The 21923-nt window shown below is 38.0% G+C and overlaps 1 protein-coding gene across 1 annotated transcript in view; it reads right to left on the reverse strand.

The window, feature by feature from the left end:
* Sptlc3 (serine palmitoyltransferase long chain base subunit 3) overlaps nucleotides 1-21923 on the reverse strand; it is a 137109-nt gene that overhangs the window by 63114 nt on the left and 52072 nt on the right. The window contains exons 5-6 of the mRNA XM_021156536.3: nucleotides 9867-9991; nucleotides 7719-7812 (exon numbers count right to left, since the gene is read on the reverse strand). Of these exons, the coding sequence (XP_021012195.1) occupies nucleotides 7719-7812; nucleotides 9867-9991 (219 nt within the window). The remainder of the gene's footprint in view (nucleotides 1-7718; nucleotides 7813-9866; nucleotides 9992-21923) is intronic.

Raw genomic sequence — 21923 nt, forward strand, 5'->3', positions numbered from 1 at the left:
CCGGCATGGTGATTCCACCAGAGGTTCTTTTATCCTTGAGGAGAGTTTTTGCTATCCTAGGTTTTTTGTTATTCCAGATGAATTTGCAGATTGCACTTTCTAATTCGTTGAAGAATTGATTTGGAATTTTGATGGGGATTGCATTGAATCTGTAGATTGCTTTTGGCAAGATAGCCATTTTTACAATGTTGATCCTGCCAATCCATGAGCATGGGAGATCTTTCCATCTTCTGAGATCTTCTATAATTTCTTTCTTCAGAGACTTGAAGTTTTTATTATACAGATCTTTCACTTCCTTAGTTAGAGTCACGCCAAGATATTTTATATTATTTGTGACTATTGAGAAGGGTGTTGTTTCCCTAATTTCTTTCTCAGCCTGTTTATTCTTTGTGTAGAGAAAGGCCATTGATTTGTTTGAGTTAATTTTATATCCAGCTACTTCACCGAAGCTGTTTATCAGGCTTAGGAGTTCTCTGGTGGAATTTTTAGGGTCACTTATATATACTATCATATCATCTGCAAAAAGTGATATTTTGACTTCATCTTTTCCAATTTGTATCCCTTTGATCTCCTTTTGTTGTCGAATTGCTCTGGCTAGGACTTCAAGTACAATGTTGAATAGGTATGGAGAAAGTGGACAGCCTTGTCTAGTCCCTGATTTTAGAGGGATTGCTTCAAGCTTCTCACCATTTACTTTGATGTTGGCTACTGGTTTGCTGTAGATTGCTTTTATCATGTTTAGGTATGGGCCTTGAATTCCTGATCTTTCCAAGACTTTTATCATGAATGGGTGTTGGATCTTGTCAAATGCTTTTTCCGCATCTAAGGAGATGACCATGTGGTTTTTGTCTTTGAGTTTGTTTATATACTGGATTACGTTGATGGATTTCCGTATATTGAACCATCCCTGCATCCCTGGGATGAAACCTACTTGGTCAGGATGGATGATTGTTTTGATGTGTTCTTGGATTCGGTTAGCAAGAACTTTATTGAGGATTTTTGCATCAATATTCATAAGGGATATTGGTCTGAAGTTTTCTATCTTTGTTGGGTCTTTTTGTGGTTTAGGTATCAGAGTAATTGTGGCTTCATAGAATGAGTTGGGTAGAGTACCTTCTGTTTCTATTTTGTGGAATAGTTTGTGAAGAACTGGGATTAGATCTTCTTTGAAGTTCTGATAGAACTCTGCACTAAACCCATCTGGTCCTGGGCTCTTTTTAGTTGGGAGACTATTAATGACTGCTTCTATTTCTTTGGGGGATATAGGGCTGTTTAGATCATTAACCTGATCTTGATTCAACTTTGGTACCTGGTATCTGTCTAGGAACTTCTCCATTTCATCCAGGTTCTCCAGTTTTGTTGAGTATAGCCTTTGGTAGAAGGATCTGATGGTGTTTTGGATGTCTTCAGGATCTGTTGTTATGTCTCCTTTTTCATTTCTGATTTTGTTAATTAGGATGCTTTCCCTGTGCCCTCTAGTGAGTCTGGCTAAGGGTTTATCTATCTTGTTGATTTTCTCAAAGAACCAGCTCCTTGATTGGTTGATTCTTTGAATAGTTTTTCTTGTTTCCACTTGGTTGATTTCACCCCTGAGTTTGATTATTTCCTGCCGTCTACTCCTCTTGGGTGAATTTGCTTCCTTTTGTTCTAGTGCTTTTAGGTGTGTTGTCAAGCTGCTAATGTGTGCTCTCTCTAGTTTCCTTTTGGAGGCACTCAGAGCTATGAGTTTTCCTCTTAAAAATGCTTTCATTGCGTCCCATAAGTTTGGGTATGTTGTGGCTTCATTTTCATTGAACTCTAAAAAGTCCTTAATTTCTTTCTTTATTCCTTCCTTGACCAAGGTATCATTGAGAAGAGTGTTGTTCAGTTTCCACGTGAAGGTTGGCTTTCTATTATTTATTTTGTTATTGAAGATCAGCCTTAGTCCATGGTGATCTGATAGGATGCATGGGACAATTTCAATATTTTTATATCTGTTGAGGCCTGTTTTGTGACCAATTATGTGGTCAATTTTGGAGAAGGTACCATGAGGTGCTGAGAAGAAGGTATATCCTTTTGTTTTAGGATAGAATGTTCTGTAGATATCTGCCAGATCCATTTGATTCATAATTTCTGTTAGTTTCACTGTGTCCCTGTTTAGTTTCTGTTTCCATGATCTGTCCATTGGTGAAAGTGGTGTGTTGAAGTCTCCCACTATTATTGTATGAGGTGCAATGTGTGCTTTGAGCTTTACTAAAGTTTCTTTAATGAATGTGGCTGCCTTTGTATTTGGAGCATAGATATTCAGGATTGATAGTTCCTCTTGGAGGATTTTACCTTTGATGAGTATGAAGTGTCCCTCCCTGTCTTTTTTAATGACTTTGGGTTGGAAGTCAATCTTATCAGATATTAGAATGGCTACTCCAGCTTGTTTCTTCATGCCATTTGCTTGGAAAATTGTTTTCCAGCCTTTCATTCTGAGGTAGTGTCTATCCTTTTCTCTGAGATGAGTTTCCTGTAAGCAGCAAAATGTTGGGTCTTGTTTGTGTAGCCAGTTTGTTAGTCTATGTCTTTTTATCGGGGAGTTGAGTCCATTGATATTAAGAGATATTAAGGAAAAGTAATTGTTGTTTCCTGTTATTTTTGATGTTAAAGTTGGCATTTTGTTCTTGTGGCTGTCTTCTTTTAGGTTTGTTGAGGGATTACCTTCTTGTTGTTTCTAGGGCGTGGTTCCTGTCCTTGTATTGGTTTTTTTCTGTTATTATCCTTTGAAGGGCTGGATTCGTGGAGAGATAATGTGTGAATTTGGTTTTGTCGTGGAATACTTTGGTTTCTCCATCTATGTTAATTGAGAGTTTGGCTGGGTATAGTAGCCTGGGCTGGAATTTGTGTTCTTTTAGTGTCTGTATAACATCCGTCCAGGATCTTCTGGCTTTCATAGTCTCTGGTGAAAAGTCTGGTGTAATTCTGATAGGCTTGCCTTTATATGTTACTTGGCCTTTTTCTCTTACTGCTTTTAGTATTCTATCTTTATTTAGAGCATTTGTTGCTCTGATTATTATGTGTCGGGAGGTATTTCTTTTCTGGTCCAGTCTATTTGGAGTTCTGTAGGCTTCTTGTATGTTCATGGGCATCTCTTTCTTTAGATTTGGGAAGTTTTCTTCTATAATTTTGTTGAAGATGTTTGCTGGTCCTTTGAGTTGAAAATCTTCATTCTCATCCACTCCTATTATCCGTAGGTTTGGTCTTCTCATTATGTCCTGTATTTCTTGGATGTTTTGAGTTAGGATCTTTTTGCATTTTACATTTTCCTTGATTGTTGTGCCGATGTTCTCTATGGAATCTTCTGCACCTGAGATTCTCTCTTCCATCTCTTGTATTCTGTTGCTGATGCTCGTATCTATGGTTCCAGATTTCTTTCCTAGGGTTTCTATCTCCAGTGTTGCCTCATTTTGGGTTTTCTTTATTGTGTCTACTTCCCTTTTTAGGTCTAGTATGGTTTTGTTCATTTCCATCATCTGTTTGGATGTGTTTTCCTGTTTTTCTGTAAGGACTTCTACCTGTTTGATTATGTTATCATGTTTTTCTTTAAGGATTTGTAACTCTTTAGCAGTGTTCTCCTGCAATTCTTTAAGGGATTTTTGTGCTTCCTCTTTATTGTCTTCTGCCTTTTTATCAGTGTTCTCCTGCATTTCTTTAAGTGTGTTATTAAAGTCCTTCTTGAAGTCCTCTATCATCATCAGGAGATATGCTTTTAAATCCGTGTCTAGCTTTTCCGGTGTGTTGGGGTGCCCTGGACTGGGCGAAGTGGGGGTGCTGGGTTCTGATGATGGTGAGTGGTCTTGGTTCCTGTTAGTAATATTATTACGTTTACCTTTCGCCATCTGGTAATCTCTGGGGTTAGTTGTTATCGTTGTCACTATTTAAAGATTGGAGCAGAAGCTGTGTTCCACTCACCAGCAGTCTCTAAATCCTGCGGCGGGGGTCGTGGGTAGCTGATGGTACCCCGGTGCTGGTCCAGCCGGAAGAGGCCTGTGGTCCTACTCAGGCCGTTTTTCTGCTTCCCTAACTAATGTAGTCTCTGGTCCCGCGTGCAATTGGATTGGAGCAGAAGCTGTGTTCCACTCTCCAGAAGTCTTAAGATCCTGTGGTGGGTGTTGTGGGTAGCTGGTGAGTGTCAGCTGACCCTGCGCCCCAGCTGCCCAGGTGCTTTTCTGACCGGAAGAGGGTTGTGGCCCTATGTAGGCCGGATTTCTCTCTCCCCAACCAGAGCAGTCTCAGGTCCCGCGTGATTGGACTGGAGCAGAAGCTGTGTTCCACTCACCAGCAGTCCCAAAATCCTGCGGCGGGGGTCGTGGGTAGCTGGCGGGTGTCAGGCAACCCTGCGCTCCCGCTACCCTGGCGCTGATCCGGCCGGGTGAGGCCTGTGGCCCTACTCAGGCCGGTTTCTGCTTCCCTAACTAATGCAGTCTCAGGTCCCGCGCAATTGGATTGGAGCAGAAGCTGTGTTCCACTCACCAGCAGTCCCAAAATCCTGCGGTGGGGGTCGTGGGTAGCTGGCGGGTGTCAGGCAACCCTGCGCTCCCGCTACCCTGGCGCTGATCCGGCCGGATGAGGCCTGTGGTCCTACTCAGGCCGGTTTCTGCTTCCCTAACTAATGCAGTCTCAGGTCCCGCGCAATTGGATTGGAGCAGAAGCTGTGCTCCACTCACCAGAAGTCTTAAGATCCTGTGGCGGGTGTTGTGGGTAGCTGGCGAGTGTCAGCAGACCCTGCGCCCCAGCTGCCCAGGTGCTTTTTCTCGCATCTCAGTCTTAATGTGGGACTCCTCAGAGCAGAAGCAGGGGCTGTCTCTGACTCTATTGCCTGCCCTTGGATCCCTTTCCCCACATTTGTCTAGCCTCATAGGAGAAGACGCTCCTAGTCCTACTGCAACTTGATATGCCAAGGCAGATTGATAAATGGGAGCCCTCTCCTTTTCTGAGTAGAAAGGGAGAACTGGAGGTTGTCCAGGAGAAGAGGTGAGAGGGAGGGACTAGGAGGAGAGAAGGGAGAGGAAGCTGCAATTGGGATGTAAAATTAAAATTAATTAATTAATTAATTAAAAAGAGTAAAAAAAATCTTCAGAGCTAAAAATAAAAGAATCTGGTGGGTTTCATGTTATTGACTTTTTATTTGGCCTGGTTCCATGTGTCATGCATGCAATTTGGCATTTTCTACAGAACCTTAAATAGCTATGTCATTCTAATCTATAGATGAGTGTTCAGGAGAATCACAAAGCTGCAAGTGGAGCTAGGAGAAATGAGTATCATTTATATTGTTGCCCCATCTAATTCTTTCCCACTTCATATGCACTCTCATTCCTTTCACCTCTCAAGAAAGTAGTCACTCAGAGGGCCCTGGATCTAGCTCTGCTCCCTAAGATGCTGCTTTCAAGATGTGTATAGAACACAAAGCCGCACCACGTGTAGTGTTAAGAGGGAGTAAAGGCCTTGTATTGTTTCTTACTGATGTTGCAAGAAAATTGACCAGATTAATTAACTAAAATAGCACAGACTTAAGGTCTTAACAAATCTGGCTGTCAGAACTGTCTGCCTGAGCGATTTTACAGCTTCAGCAGGACTGGTAGCTTTCTGAACATTTTAGATCCATTGGATTCTGCTTCCTTACATTTTACTGCTTCTAGGTCCTGCCTTCTCTGAGAACATGTTCTTCCATCTTCAAAACTAAAAACGACAGTTGCAGTCTTTCTTATATTACATTACTGTGACAGCTTTGGTTTTGCTTCATTTGTAGGGACCCGATTATTATACCAGACCCATGTATGTAGAGGCTTAATTTTAAAGTTAATTGGTTGACTCACAGAATTCTCTCTGTAACTTTAACTCCAGTTCCAGATAACAAGGCATCCATAGGTTCTGGGGATTAGAGCATTGGCACATTTCAGGGATTTATTTATTTATTTTTTATTATTTACCTTCCACAGAAAACTAAACAATAGCAGCTCATTCATACTGCATGTCTGTGGACTAGGAGGTGGCAAATGATGACCTAATTGCATAGTTCTAATGAATTGGGAAGGACAACATTTTCTCAAAGAGTTCCAGGTTATTCTGTTGTATTTGTAGGTTCATTTAACAACTTAAAATTAGCATCCAAAGCAACAGGTTTCCCTATGGCTTTTTCACACACACTTCCTTTGTGGTCCTTCCCTTCCCCAGAGTATTTTGGAGAGTTTCCTAAATACCTCCAAACTTTCATCCCTTCATTTATTAATTAGCTCCTATCTCATTATGTTTTCTGCAGGACTAATTAAATGAGCAAATAAATGTGAAGGCAATGCCAACAGCTAGACATCTGTTATATAATAAATTGTTAATAAGTGCTAGTTTCTGGTACAAAATCACCACAGCTGGCATTTATTATAAATACAAAGTGTCATCTATTTTTCTGGGAAAAAAGGCAGTATGAAAAGAAAGTTGTTGAATAGGTCGAATATTTGAAAACCTTTATAAAAATCTAGATGATTAAAAATTGATACCAATTATAGTCTCAGCAGAGTTGAAGGAAGGGGTGTACTAAGGACTAGAAATAAAGAAAATTGAGTGGAATGGAGAGAGAGAACTGTGGTAAGAAACTTTTTACAAAGTGTGTGTGTGTGTATGCTTACTTGTATGATCATGCATACAAACGAAGGAGGACTCTGATGTCAATGTGACAGAAGCAGAACTAAGAGATCACAAATGTCAATGCATTGCTTACTTTTACAAATAAGGGCATTGAATTTGAAAAAGATCAAAGTCTTTACAGAAAGTGGCACAAATTGGGGACATAGTTGGATCAGAGGACATAGATGTGACCAAACATGACCTGCTTCTTTTAAGGTGTTTTCCTAAGACTTTTGATGGTGTATGATCTGATCTATAAAGGGTGAAGGACTGGCCTTCTGCATCATTCTTGCCACTCAACCATGCAGCACAGAGCCTGGAAGGACATTTAAAATCTTTTAGATTTATTTTTCATTTTGTTTTATGTCTATGAATGTTTTGCCTGCTTGCCTGCATGTATGTATGTATATGTGTATGTATGTATGTAGTATGTGCACCACATGTGTGTCTCATGCCAAAAACAGTCGAAAGAGAATATCAGATCCCCTGTTGGAATTTCAGATGGATGAAAGCTACCATGTGTGCTGGGAATTGAACCTGGGTTCTCTACAAAACAAATAAGTACTCTAAACTGCTGAGCCATCTCTCCAGTCTCTGACAGGAATTTTAATGTCACCTAAGAGTATTTGGAGATATGAGTATTTTGTATATAGGAACAGGGAAAGCAGGCATTATGCCAAGAAAAAACCCCTAACTTTTTACTTAAGCATAGCTCAAAATTTAAAGTATTAGGACTTTCTCAAGACAAGGTTACATGAAAGGGAGAATTACAGCACGTCTGAGAATCAAATGGCATCCTAGGATATCAATCACATCTTTAAAGGCCACATTAAAAGACCACTAACAGTGACTTTAAAATATTTTGGTAACACTTAAGAATCTTGATGTTTAATACACTTCAGCCATTTGTTCCCGGTCACCAGAGGTTAACAAGGGAGCAGCAAATATGAGCATAACTGTCTTTCATTAGTATAAGTTGCCAGTTTGAAAAGCAATGACAAAGTCCTCTGAATAATCTTGATCTTTGTTTAGAACCAAGGCAGTGAATTCTGAGTAAATGTTCAGATACTCACTATTGTGTTTGAAGGGTCTTATGACTGCTCCTGAGAGTCGAGATCCTAGGACGATCGAAGTGTGGTTTAACTCATCACTTAAAATGAGGCATCCCTGTGCAGAAAACAAACACAAACCAGAAGATAAGGAGAGTAAAGGCAACATATGAGAACTAGAAAACACCAAAATCTATGTTAAATCAGAACTCTACTTAATTTGAAAAGGTTGAATTCCAGCTGGTATTTATATGGACAAAATCTAATCTTTCAGCTAGCTCATGGTTATGGCAGCTGTTTGTAAGACACTGCATTTTTTCCTGGAACATTTACAAATAGTTTTCAACAGCAAGATTGCCTTTCAGCATTAACAAGAGTCTATAGGATTGAGCTTTGACTGGAAGACTGATAACTTTGTGGAGGGCTGTACACTCGCTTGGTACCTGGTTCTGTGCAGATTATTTGGATGGTTCTCATTAGCTTTTCTGGCAGCCTAGGGCTTTTTAGAGTAAGGTATTTCAAAGTCTTACCTTGGGTTCTCAGTCTTCCTGTGCTAACATCCCATGGAGACAAAAGCATCTGTGTTTTGCAGTTAAAAACTTTGTATTTGCAAAGCTGTGCATGGAAAGTCAGTGTGAGGTGAGCAGAAAATGTTACTGCTTATGTATTATGCTGGTAAATTTGTTTTTCTTTTAAAAATGCATACATTAGAGAGCTGTTCAAGAATACCTAAAATTCAGAGTAATGATAGCTCTCTTTTATTTTCTGTGGTCACCTGTAATTGAATTCTTCTTTATATTTTGGTAATTCACATACAATATGTTTTAGGTTTTTTGAGGCTAATGCTAGAAAAATGGTTATACAAAAAATATATGTATACTGGTAATTTTCCTTTGGAAACATTTAAGAATTATTGTAAACCTCATGATACCTTATCTCTATATTCTTTGGCCATCTAACTACTATAAATAAAGCAGCTGTTACTTCCAAAAAGTTCCATATTTTTATATTAAATGTTATATATTTATTATATTAGCAGCTAATATATCATTGCAATTAACATTTACCCAACTATAATTTTAATGGTCATATCGTCATTTCTTCAATGAACTTTCACAGAATCCAACTTAAAATAATATATCACACTTAGCTGTCACTGCATTTAAAAAAAAACATAAATCTGAGCTGGGCGTGGTGGCGCATGCCTTTAATCCCAGCACTTGGGAGGCAGAGGCAGACAGATTTCTGAGTTCGAGGCCAGCCTGGTCTGCAAAGTGAGTTCCAGGACAGCCAGGGCTATACAGAGAAACCCTGTCTTGAAAAACCAAATCATTCAACCAACCAACCAAAAAAATTCCATAAATCTGATTATTACACCTGTTTATTTAAGATAAAGTAGCTAACTTCTCATTTTTTTTCCTCCAGAGCATCCTCACCCACTCTGGCATGATTTATGATGAGGTTCTATGTGATTTGGTGTGTACCTTCATTGTTGATCTCTTCTTGGATCATGAACCTGTGTTCTAGTTCCTTCCTGCTTTATGCTTTGCACATGCAGTCCCTTCTTCATTGTTCCAATAAACAATGTGCTTATCTATCAAAGTTCTGTTCTTATGATTCTAGTACAGGCATTGCAAGCTATCTCAACAACAGCTGGCTGCTCTTATCCTCTTATCATTCCTCATGTATTTATGTTCTTGTCCTGGAGTACTTATTCAATTTTATTTAGTATATTGTTTCTCCACTGGACCTCAAACTTTTAAATTTACAGGGCACAGGTCTTGTTCATCCTCATATGTAGATGATTTCATACCATGATATGAAGAATCTCAATAATTAGTCAACCAAATGAACAAATGGATGAAAGAGGATTTTTTTTTTTTGGTCTAAACTAGTAAAGTATTTGCTGCAAGACAAATGTAGACAAAAATCCATAAAAAGGGCTTTTCTAAGCTACTATTGAAGATGACATTTGACCCACATTTAGTGTAGCAACTCAATACCTGGGAGTATCACAATCAAAAGATTTTCTAGACTTATGTTGATATATTTTCCCAAAGATTTTGATGTTGAGAAAAGGATCCTTTTGCCAATGCTTTTGATAAAGGACTTATCCAAAGGTGTAATTCTTGGGAGTGGTATAGCAGAAGACACATGGCAACAAATTCTTACCTTTCCAACAAATATAGGGATATTCATTGAGTTGGTTGCGAATCCCATTCCAAAAGACATCACTGCTTCTACATTCAAGAACTTAGCCATGAGATCCTCCAACTCCTTGTGTATATCCAAGGTACCTGAACAGAAGTTACATGAGGAGTGACCCTTGCTTTTGAACAAGCCCAAGTTTAAAAACTTAAATTCTACTATACATACACCAACACAGACCTGTAGCATAGCAAGAAGCTTTGTCATAGTTTCAATCTAGAAACAACTCAAATTTCATTTGCTATAAAGTGAATGTATTAATTTTGGAAACACAGTTGAATGTAGCCTATTGAAAAACAAAAACACTGCTTCACGCAGTGATGTGGATAAAGTTTGAAAACACGTCAGGGCAGTTTTGTTTTTTGTTTTTGTTTTTGTTTTTGTTTTGTTTTGTTTTTGTTTTTGTTTTTGTTTTGTGCATGACAGAAATTTTGGGATTCTCTGAATGCTCTGTATTTGGATGTTGTTGGATACACATGTAGGTTTGCTTTTAAAAAAATCCATCTAGTTATATACATATGGCTGCTTTGAGCTATATACTTATGGATGCTCCCATATGCATTTTACAATGAAATAGAACTTATAAAATACACCACAATTCCTACATACTACAAGGAATTGTTACAATCCTCTTAGAGATTTCATTTACCTAAATTTGCACAGATTCTACAACTTTTATAGCTACCAGTGGTGTGTTTATTACATCTTTGGAAAGTATTAGATTCTCTGATAAGTCTGCTATCTAAATGATTTCATTTAATCTTAGACTTTGACTAGTGCAGCTAATATTATTTTACAGAGAAGAAAAAATCGCCCCAGTACAGGGGAACGCCAGGGCGAAAAAGTGGGAGTGGGTGGGTAGGGGAGTCGGGGGAGGGTATGGGGGACTTTTGGGATAACATTGGAAATGTAAATGAGGAAAATACCTAATAAAATATATATTAAAAAAAGTTTCAGAGAATACTCAACAGATAATCCAACTTAACTCTGAATGTTTGTTTTACTTCTCATGACTTCTCTTCCTCTCTTTTTCCTCTTCTCTCTCATCCTTTGCTTCTTCATCTTCCCACCACCTTCTCTCCTTTTCTTCTTTAACGTCATCTCTTATTACATAGCCCTGCTGCCTTCAAATTGGTGAGATTCCTATCTCAATTCTCTGAGTTCTCAGTTACAGAGATGTGTCACCATGCTAAGACTATAACATTTTATATTCTTGTTTACTGATCTCTTCTTAAATATTATAATCATATTACTCCTTGCTGGTAGCAAAGATTAATGCTTTCTAAATTTTGTTTGTAATCATTTTACCTTTTAGATCTACAGCAGCTAGCGTCATAGCTACTAGCTTATGTAGTTTGTGAAATTGAAGAGCTGAGCTCCAAACTATATTTGAATTTTACTAACTTGGTTTCAAATTTAAAATTAAAGTCCTTCAAAAATATTTCCAACCAAACACCTTATTAGTATTTGAATAGGGTTTCACTTGACTCCATTCTTGAAAATTTAGTATGTGCATTGAGATGTAATATGGATATAAAACACACCAGGAGATTTTAAATTGATTATATATGTTTAAATAGTAAATTAAAATGATAGATATTGCATTATATTTTTACTTGATAGTTTCCCTGGAAGATAGATTTGGTTAGGTATGCCTGGTAAATGATAGTATCCACTAAGCTCTCTCTCTGATGTGACAACTTAAACTTTTAACCCTACTGGCAAACTTTGAGTAAGAATGACTGTACTGTGTGCCACTTTTAACACTCTGTGGATACATGAATTCAAGTTTGAGAATAGAAAAACACACAAGTGGTGAGATGTAAATTGAACCTACAGGATGTAAAAGCTGCTGTTGAGATTTAAGAAAGAGCAATATTGTTGCCACATCCATTATAAACACATTTCCTTCAGTGTAACAATCAATATATATTACTATTCAGGATGAAATATTAGGATTCTATTCTCACTGGTATGTTAGCACCATTGTTATGCCAAAATGGTTGAAGATAAATTTTAGAAAGTATCAAGTGGTCAGGTCAAAGAGTTAATTCTTAAGATTTTTGTATTTAATATTAAGTAGGATTTTTGAGGAGCAATCTTTGTCCTTTATAAAAAAAACACAGTATTATACCAAAGATAGCTGGTGGCCTTCTCAAACCTGAGTTCATTTAACCCCACAGCTGTCAGAACAACACTTAGTACAGTCATTTTTACTCAAGGTTCAGTGGAACAATTTAATTGTCACACTGGAGACATGAATCTGATGATAAAAGAATTTATCATGTAAACCTAATAATATGACTTCTTAGCCCAGAACTCAGTGGAAGGAGAGAACCAACTCTTTGAAGTAATTTCCTGATTTCCACACATATGTCACACATACACACAAAGCATAATAAAATGTACAAAAGTAGGAATTGTATCAACAAACATAAAATATGTTTGATATATATCAAATATATGTTTGATATATATTTGAAATAAATCAGTAAATATACATATTAAATAAATATATTCCACACACAACAGAAAGAGTAAATTGAAGATGAAAACATGAACATAGGATCATGTACTGGGATTCATTTTTATTTATTTAGAAGACATTGCCTCCCCAAGGAGATAGTTGCAGGAGAAGGCAACTAAAAGTTAGGAGACTTTCTCTAGATCTGCCACTGATAGCTTGAGTAGTCTTTGGCTATTGTCCCTGAAAGTTGGTAAAGAGATTAGAAGATATGGTTTTGGATCTTCTGATATTACACATGCTCTTTCATCCATTTAGAATCCATCCTGTCAAAGTGGCGTCTCCCACTCACTTTCTCATCTCCACCCAATGTGTGAGTCATTCTCCACCTCCCTTCTAGCTGCCCAAGGCAAAACTACTCGGGAGATTAATTATATCATCATTATCCCACAATGATTAGTATTACTAAGTTGATTCCAGAAGTTGGAAAAATCTCCATTACAGAAGGTACACAAAGGGTGCAGACAGACATACAAGACCCGTGATTTCTACAGAAACTAAAGACATCAGAATGTTCATGGGAGTAACATTCATCGTGATCCTATAGCAGAGGTTTTGTCCTGGTGAGCACTATGCCCTGTCTAGCACTAACATTCAGTAGAGACCTAGAGAGTTATATGGAGACTTTTTGTGGAGAATGAAGAGCTAAGAGTAGAGGGTGCACCTAGGAAGATCAAAGATCCACGTGGAACCAAAGCAACAAGGTAACTAGGCAGCAAATATCAATATTTAGAGAAGCTGCTTAAAGATAGGAGGCCAAATTAGTCGACTCAGTAACTTTCCTCATAAGTCTTTCCTGTTCAGGGGAATCAACTGAGTAACTATGTCACAACTAAATCACTTGGACATATGTGGACAGATAATTAAGATAAATCTCCACCTTTGTTCTTTCTAAACCTGATGTTCCACATGTTTAGCTAATTGAATCACTGAAGGTCTGTAGGACGGTGTGGGATGTGCTGTTAGGTAAACAGACAGCCAAGCAACTATGGGATGTGCATGTGCCAAAGACTCTCTTGGGAGGTTTCCCAATGTAAGGAATTCCATATGCATTAATAAGAACACCACTTTTAAAAATTAATTACATTCTACTTTCTTATTACTCTATGCTAAAAATAAAGGATGATTCAAGAGAACGAAGTAGTTGTTAGAAAGTTGCTGAGCTTTCTTTCTACAGACATTGGGCTGTGCCTCAATCCAGTGCAGGTGTTAAGTTTAGCTAGTGGTCCAAATAGTTGGGTAGTTTAAAAAATAACATTCAATAGTCTGTCTTTGGTATATAAATACCGTCGTTTGTAAATCCCCACAATGCATAACTATCATGTAGTTGAAGGGACAAACAGACGCACAATCATTTTCATTTGGCTAGTATATATTGACTCCTGTTATTACTTTGATGTTTTCTTTATCCAGCAGGCTACTAACATCTGCTCCATGAATAAAAGAATACATATGAACTGGGTCTATCCTTTTGGCAGCTCACTAAGTGATATTTTCTGATGCCAAACATCGAGTTCATTGTCACAAGTCAAGTGAATAAAAAGTAGATTCAGGATAAATGACCAATACTCTGGGCATTGGACTACATGTTTCTTTTGGCTTTTTAGTGATGCTGACTGGTTCACCCTCAGCCAAAGTGTACAGATTGCTGGCTTTAATACTGGATACTAACACTGATTGATATCAATTGGGTAAAGGCAGTATTGAGAAGTCCATTTCTCAGTTACCAATTATTCCTCTGTATCACGTGTGAATCTATTTCCCTAACTGTGACTAGTCACATTTGGTTCATAATAGCCTGTTTTCAGACTGTTTCTAGAATTGGCCTCAGCACGGGTTGTCATTTAACATGAAGATCTGCCAGCTCTTCCCATCTGCCTGTTCTAATGGTGTTGCAGATCAGTTCACATCTGTGCCACTTTGCATGCACTGAGGATTCCTACATCCAAGCCAGCATCGGTCCTTGTGCCTAAAGGAATCACACAGAAGTCTTTGGGTACCTGGTTCTGTTACTTGCAGTTTATAGGGTTAAATTGACTCTTGGTGGAATTTATTTCACGTTAAACATTCAGAGAAAGATGTAAAACCAGATGGCTTGTCTGGCCACTTTGTTCAGAGACAAACAGCAGAAGGAACTTGCATTGGTATGCCTACTTAGAATTTCACTTTAAACGGAACACTCACTACCTCTTGCTAAATTAAACATTAGTAGATAATTAGAATGAGATGCAGGTCAAGTGTCTAAGGGAGGCATAGTTGGCAATTGTGACACATTTTCATGGTAATACTGATGACAAAAGAAGGAGGCATTAAGCTAACAAAATGACTTCTTCACTTTGTGTTTTCATTCATTTTTTAAAAAAATATGTATTTATTTAATGTATGAGTGCTCTATCTGCTTGTACCCTTGCATGTCAAAAAGGGCATCAAGATCATATTATGTATGGTTTTGAGTCACCATGTGATTGCTAGGAATTGAACTCAGAACCTCTGGAACAGCAGACAGTGCAATTAACTGCCTAGCCATCTCTCTAGCCCATGTTTTTATTCTTTTATTTCTGTTATTTTTTTTTTAACTTTTCATATCTTGAGAACTTCATCTATGAGTAATGTATTGCCATAATTTTCTCTCTTCCCTCCAGCTCTTTTCCTCTTACTTCTCAACTTCATGACCTCTTATTCTTTAATTATTATTGTTATGCACACACACACACATTTATATATACAACTTGTTGAGTTCATTTAATGTTGCTCATATGTGTATGTACTTTGGGACTGCAAAACCTAGAGAAGAAGACTGATCTCCCATTCTCAGTAACCATTAATTGTCCACAGATCTCTATTTTGGGATGGTGCTTTGAGAGATTTCCTCATCCATGTTGCTATGTCAATTGGTGCTGTCTATTCTTTCAGGTTTTAATTAGGTAATCAAATTATTGAGGTTTCATGGATTCAGTTGCTGGTCATATATAGAAGACACTATCTTGCAACAGATTACTTTTTCTTTTTTACTTTTTTATATAAACAGAATATTTTGCTATACATTTAGACAGTAAAATATCAAGTTAATCAACACGCTCAGTGGTTCTCATAGTAACCCTTGTGTGTGTGTGTGTGTGTGTGTGTAAGGCCTCTAGAATACATTTCTTAAGCAATATATTCTGATTTTGGGGTAATGGATATATCTCAGTAGTTAAAATACTTATGCTGCATACTGAATTCAGTCCTTAGTACTGACAAAATTAAAAACGAGGCTGTAGCATACAGGGCTTCCTGCTTGGTGAGAGCACTGATGTCTTTCCCAGAAGTGTGCTAAGACTCGTCCAGCTCTATGAAATCTATCAAGCAGGGAGAAAATTTTCTTGACATTCAATGTTGATTTCTCAGTGTCCTCAATTGCAAAGTAAGCGGTGTCTTCAGCAATCTGTGCTTACCATTTAGTTTTGATGGGCAACTAAAATTAGTAACAATATTCTGTGTTGTTAGGAGTGCCTTTGAGGCCTTCCTGACTAATAACTCAAAGGGAGAGCACCACCCCCTCCCCCGCCTGGAATAGAGATTTTTCACTTAATAATTCATGTTTCATGGGAGCAGCACACTCTGCCCATGCAGGGTAGATCTATTCAAATTCCTTTTACAACATACTGTATTTGAAAAGTTAGCTCATCATCTCATGGGTTTCTGTTAAGCTTCTTTAGAGTTTTGGCTAGCCCAGTCATTTTTCTTTCCTATCTCAAAACTCCCATACTCACTTAACCATTTAACTCTAGAGTATTTCCCCCTGTTATTCTTTGTCACCTGTGCTCTATAGTGATGATGTAAATTTCTGTACAGCTTTTTTTTCACTCCTGTTAACTCTTCCCCACTTCCTCGTTTTTCTCACTTTCACTCCTTTCCATGTTTGAATCTTTTTGCCTCTGGGATTCTTTTTATTTTCAGTGAAAATATCAAGCAAATCAACATGCTCACTGGTTCACATAGTAACACTATTGTATGTGAGCATGTGTGTGTGTGTGTGTTCATGTGTGTGTGTGTGTGTGTGTATGTGTGGGGTGTGTGTGGGGTGTGTGTGTGTGTGGTGTGTATGGGTGTGTGTGGGGTGTGTGTGTGTCTGTATGCGTGCATGTGTGTCTATATGTGTGTGTGTGGGGTGTGCGTGTGTGTGTGTGTCTGTATGTGTGTGTGTGTTTTAAATCTGGGTTTCCTATGAAAGATAACATGAGATGCTTATCTTTTTGAGACCAGGTTACAGTACTGAGTATAATTTCTTTTTCAGTTCCATCCATTTATCTGAACATTTTGTGATTTTGCTTTTTTTTTTTACATTCAAGTAAAATTCTGCTATCTATACATTCTATATTTCATCATCTATTTGTCAGTTACTGGACATAAATTGATTGCACTATTGTAAATAGAGCACCAGTGGACATGGATCTACAAGTATTCTGTAGTAAGATACAATACCCTTTGGTATATTCCCAGGAGAGGCAAGCTAGACTTTGAGTTCTAGCTTTCCAAGACCCCTCCAGAGTGCTATCCAAAATAGTTGCACTAGTTTACACTCTGGCCAACAATGTATAAATGTTCCACCTTAACCACATCCATACCAGTATTTGTTATCATTTGTATTCCTGGTGATGGTCATTCTGAGTCAAGTAGACATAAACCTAGACAGGAGAGGGGGTGAGTTTAAGGCACTAGAAGGATTTAAAGGGAGGTAGTGGTGGGTGAAACTTTATTTATGAACAGCTGAATTATAATTTCATCTACTCTTCCTGTTACTTTTGTCAAATTAGTAAAATAGAAACATAAGTCTTACTTTGCAAAAGTACAGACCAGAGAGCTCCTCGATTACTTAGTGAGCCTCGAATGAGTGGACTTTTGGTTTTACCAAGGAGAACTTTAGTATTAGGCAATGACACCCAAGAGAATTACTCTTAGTTTTGAGTTCTCAGCATATGGAATCTAGCAATTTCTGAATGGTAAGTCATTAAAACTATGCCTAGGCTATGTGTTTTATCTTGAGTCAGGAGGTAGAAGAAGTTTATCTGCAGATTATCAACTTCTGTGAATCTCAACTTTTGTCACTCCAGGTTTGGGGCACATACTATACTGAAGTAAAACTATTGGTATGTCACACTGATATATTATACTTGCTTGGCTCTGTTGAACCTACAGGGCCAATTTCTACACTTTTGGAGATATCTGTGCTTGTTGAAATTTGGCTTGTGTATAATTCCTAATGCTGTCAGGGGAAGGGCAATTACATTGTCAGAACTCCATTAGGGCTCAGGAAATTGCCAAGAGGCTTTCAGAAGCAAAGACATATTTTCATGTTTCTACTCCCAAACAATTCCTCTGAGAGTACCGTATTCTTTATGAGGACCCTTAGAGAAAAATAAGGCTTGAGAGTAAGGCAATGACATTTCATTAATCAGAATTTACAATAATTTGATCTGAAAGGAACTAGTGCCATTTTTTAAAAAGGGTTTTGCTATAGAAGTAAAATAATTGTAATGGAGAATCTCTGTAACTTATACAATGAAACAAATTGTTTATAAACATCTTTGTAGCATTGATTTGCATAAAATTGTTTTCAATTAAAAATCTCTTGTAGTAGTCTGCCTTGTTCATGCTAGAAAAGTACTCCACCACTGAACTATATCTCTAGTGTACCTCTCCTGGAGTCACTTAAAAAAAAATAAAGATCTTTGCTTGATAGCAATTTCTTAGAAACTACTCATTACAAAAGAAACTTGAACATCTGAAGTTAATGTTTATTTAAAGTATGTTTTGATTTCTACTGATTTGCTGCTCCAAGCTGGCCTTTTCTTCAGAAGCTTGAATTAGTGAAACTATATCCTTCCTATTTAGCTTCAAAACATTTGGCAGAAAATATAAAGAGATGACTTGGCAATTGAAGTGAATGACAGTATAGGATGAGTCATGAATCCATGCTGTAGGATTTACATACCAGTGGTAAAGGGCAGTGTTCTTAAACCGAACAGAAAGAGATTTCAGCAAAGCTGTACATTATTAATAAAGTGAGCATTGCAACTGAAACTTTAGAAATATGTCTTTTGTACCTTTTTTGTTGTTGTTGTTGGGTTCTAAGTCAATGTGATGTGTTCATTTTGGTGATTTGAAAAATGAAAGCATCGATGGGTACACCCCAAAGCTATAATTGTGGTTGTAGGAATGTTCCCAAATGGGCATGTGTTTAAAGTAAGCAGGATTTTATTTTCCTTTTCCTTTCCTTTTCCCTTTTCCTTTCCTTTTCCTTTTCCCTTTTCCTTTCCTTTTCCTTTTCCCTTTCCCTTTTCCTTTTCCCTTTCCCTTTCCCTTTCCCTTTCCCTTTCCCTTTCCCTTTTCCTTTTCCTTTTCCTTTTCCTTTTCCTTTTCCTTTTCCTTTTCCTTTTCCTTTTCCTTTTCCTTTTCCTTTTCCTTTTCCTTTTCCTTTTCCTTTTCCTTTTCCTTTTCCTTTTCCTTTTCCTTTTCCTTTTCCTTTCCTTTCCTTTCCTTTCCTTTCCTTTCCTTTCCTTTCCTTTCCTTTCCTTTCCTTTCCTTTCCCTTTTCTCTCCTCCTCCTCCTCCTCCTTTTGAGGCAAAATTTCTCTGAATGGCCCTGGATGTCCTAGAATTCACTTTGTAGTTCAGGCTGGCTCCCCTCCCCCCATCCAAGGGCTGATAAATCACCAAGTTGAGATGAGCTTTTATTGACACAAGCATTGCTTTGTGGCATTCTATGCATTTTCTTAGATTTGAACTTGTGATTTGATTAAGAGCATTGATTGATTTGATTACAGCATCACATAGGGCATTGGGGTTATGTACAAATGATGCACTGTAATCCAGTCATCACTTTTGTGTGTACAGGGGAAGAAAGACGAGAAAACATACGTTTTGGTAGAACTAATGTGAGGAATGAAGAGAAACAAAAGAAATGCTTCTCCATGGTTTCTTCAAAATTAACTTTTCCTGTGTTTGAAGACATGTGAACAGCATGTGTCAGGATATGTTCAAAGATTGAAACTAACTCACTTCACTGATTTTTGGGGTGTTTCTTAGCTACTTGCCATTTTCTACTTATAGATATTATCTGCCAGGCATATGTGTTCATGCTAAACAAAGTAAAAGATCACTGTACTTTGAGAAAGTCATTCATCTAGTTTCTGGTAGTTCTCACAGTATGGGGAACTCTTTTTAGGAGGCAGATCTGTTGTTAACCAATTTTCACCATTTAACGTTTTTCTTAAGATTATGAGGCATGTTTTCTAATCCAGTTACTTGAAATTATTTCAGATGAATGGCTTCCAGAATAATGATAGTACTTTTTACGTTGCTTTCAAATAAACCATCTTATTTATTTATTCCATCACTGATGGTCTAGGTTCATGTTTCATCCTGTTTTTTTTTTTTTTATGATTAGTGTAGGTAGCTTATCTTTGGGTCTTTCATTATTTGTATGAAGCCTGTTAACATCCATGTCTTAGAACTTGACTCAGAAAAATGCATGGAAGAATTTCAGGGTATGAATAGATAGTAAAAGAATACCAAAAACTCACTCCTGTTTAATTTCTCTGGGCTTTCTGACATGTAGAACTAGGAATATGTCTTTATATGGTTTTCTCTGGTGGTAAATCATTGTCTCTGTCCATCTGCTTTCTTAATTTGGCTTCTGTCTATGATGAAGGATAAGTTGAAATGTCATTTATTTTTTAGACCGTTTTCTGATTTGTTTATTCACAGCACTAGTACTGGGATCACTAGCTCTAGAAGTAACAGCCCAAGAAGTCACTAACTCTGCGCTTTTTATAGCTGGGGTTATTTCTCCAGTGTTTGCTTAAACATCAGATGAAACATTGTGGATGTCTCCTGTCTAAGTGGAGTAGAACTGCCACTTCCCAATGACATAGTGCTGCCTCATTTACATCCCTAACTCAAAGGCCAAATGGAAATTAGAAAGATATTCTTATTAAGAAATATGAGCAATTATGATGGGCTCTGGAGTTTTAGCTAAATATTTCCTCTATTTGTGGATGAAATCTTATACTAAAGATATTTGAAAAGCCATATAATAGCTTATTATTTTATAAGAATCTTACACACACATTATATTTATATAACAGAACAGAAAGTTGAGGTGGGGTATGGGGTAGGGAATACGGAGTAGGGGGTAGGGGGTTGGGGGCATGGAATAGGAGTAGATCTGGGAAGAGCTAAGGAGAGAAGTTGAGATGAATGTGATCAAAATACATTTTATAAAATTCTCAAAGAATTAATAAAATGCCTAGGAGTGATATAACTGGATCCTCACATAGTACTATGTCCAATTTTCTGAGGAACCTCCAGTCTGATTTCCAGAGTAGTTGTACCAGCTTGCAATCCCATCAGCAATGGAGGAGTGTTCCTCTTTCTCCACATCCTCGCCAGCATCTGCTGTCACCTGAGCTTTTGATTATAGCTATTCTGACTGGTGTGAGGTGGAATCTCAGAGTTGTTTTGATTTGCATTTCTCTGTTGACTAAGGATGTTGAACAAGATGCTCCAACATGTTATAAGGACACGTGCAGTAAGAACACTATGTTCATAGATACCTTGTTTATAATAGCCAGGAGCTGGAAATAGCCAGGAGCTGGAAAGAACCTAGATGTTCTTCACCAGAGGAATGGATGCAGAAAATGTGGTACATTTACACAATGGAGTACTATTCAGCTATTAAAAATGATGAATTCATAAAATTCTTAGGCAAATGGATAGAACTAGAAAATATCATCCTCAGTGAGGTAACCCAGTTGCAAAAGAACACACATGGTATGCACTCACTGATAAGTGGATATTAGTTCAAAAGCTCCAAATAACCAAGATACAATTCATAGACCACATGAAGCTCTATAATAAGGAAGACCAAAGTGTGGGTACTTCACTCCTTCTTAGAAGGAGAACAAAATACTTACAGGAACAAATATGGAGATAAAGTGTTGAGCAGAGACTGAAGGAAAGGACATCCAGAGACTGTCCCACCTGGGGACTCATCCCATATACAGTTACCAAATACCTGATATAGCTGTCTCCTGAGAGGCTCTGCCAGAGCCTGACAAATACAGAGGTGGATGCTCGCAGCCATCCATTGGACTGAGCATGAGGTTCTCAATGGGGTCCGCAATGGAGGAGTTAGGGAAAGGCCTGAAGGAGCTGAAGAGGTTTGCAACCCCATAGGAAAACCAAGAATATTAACCTACCAGACCCCCAGAGCTCCCAGGGACTAAGCCATCAGCAAAGGAGTACACATGGCTCTGAGTGCATATGTAGCAGAGGATGGCCTTGTTATGAATCAATGGGAGGAGAGGTCCTTGGTCCTATGAAGGCTTGATAGGTGTCCCAGTGTAGGGGAATCAAGGGCGGGGAGGTGGGAGTGAGTGAGTGGGTGGAGGAACGTCCTCATAGAAGCTGGGGGAGGGAGGATGGGATAGAGTGTTTCCAGGAGGGAGGGAAACT

Source organism: Mus caroli, unplaced genomic scaffold, assembly GCF_978045245.1.
Source record: "Mus caroli unplaced genomic scaffold, Mus_caroli_1 scaffold_2, whole genome shotgun sequence".
In the NCBI taxonomy this organism is placed as follows: Eukaryota; Metazoa; Chordata; class Mammalia; order Rodentia; family Muridae; genus Mus; species Mus caroli.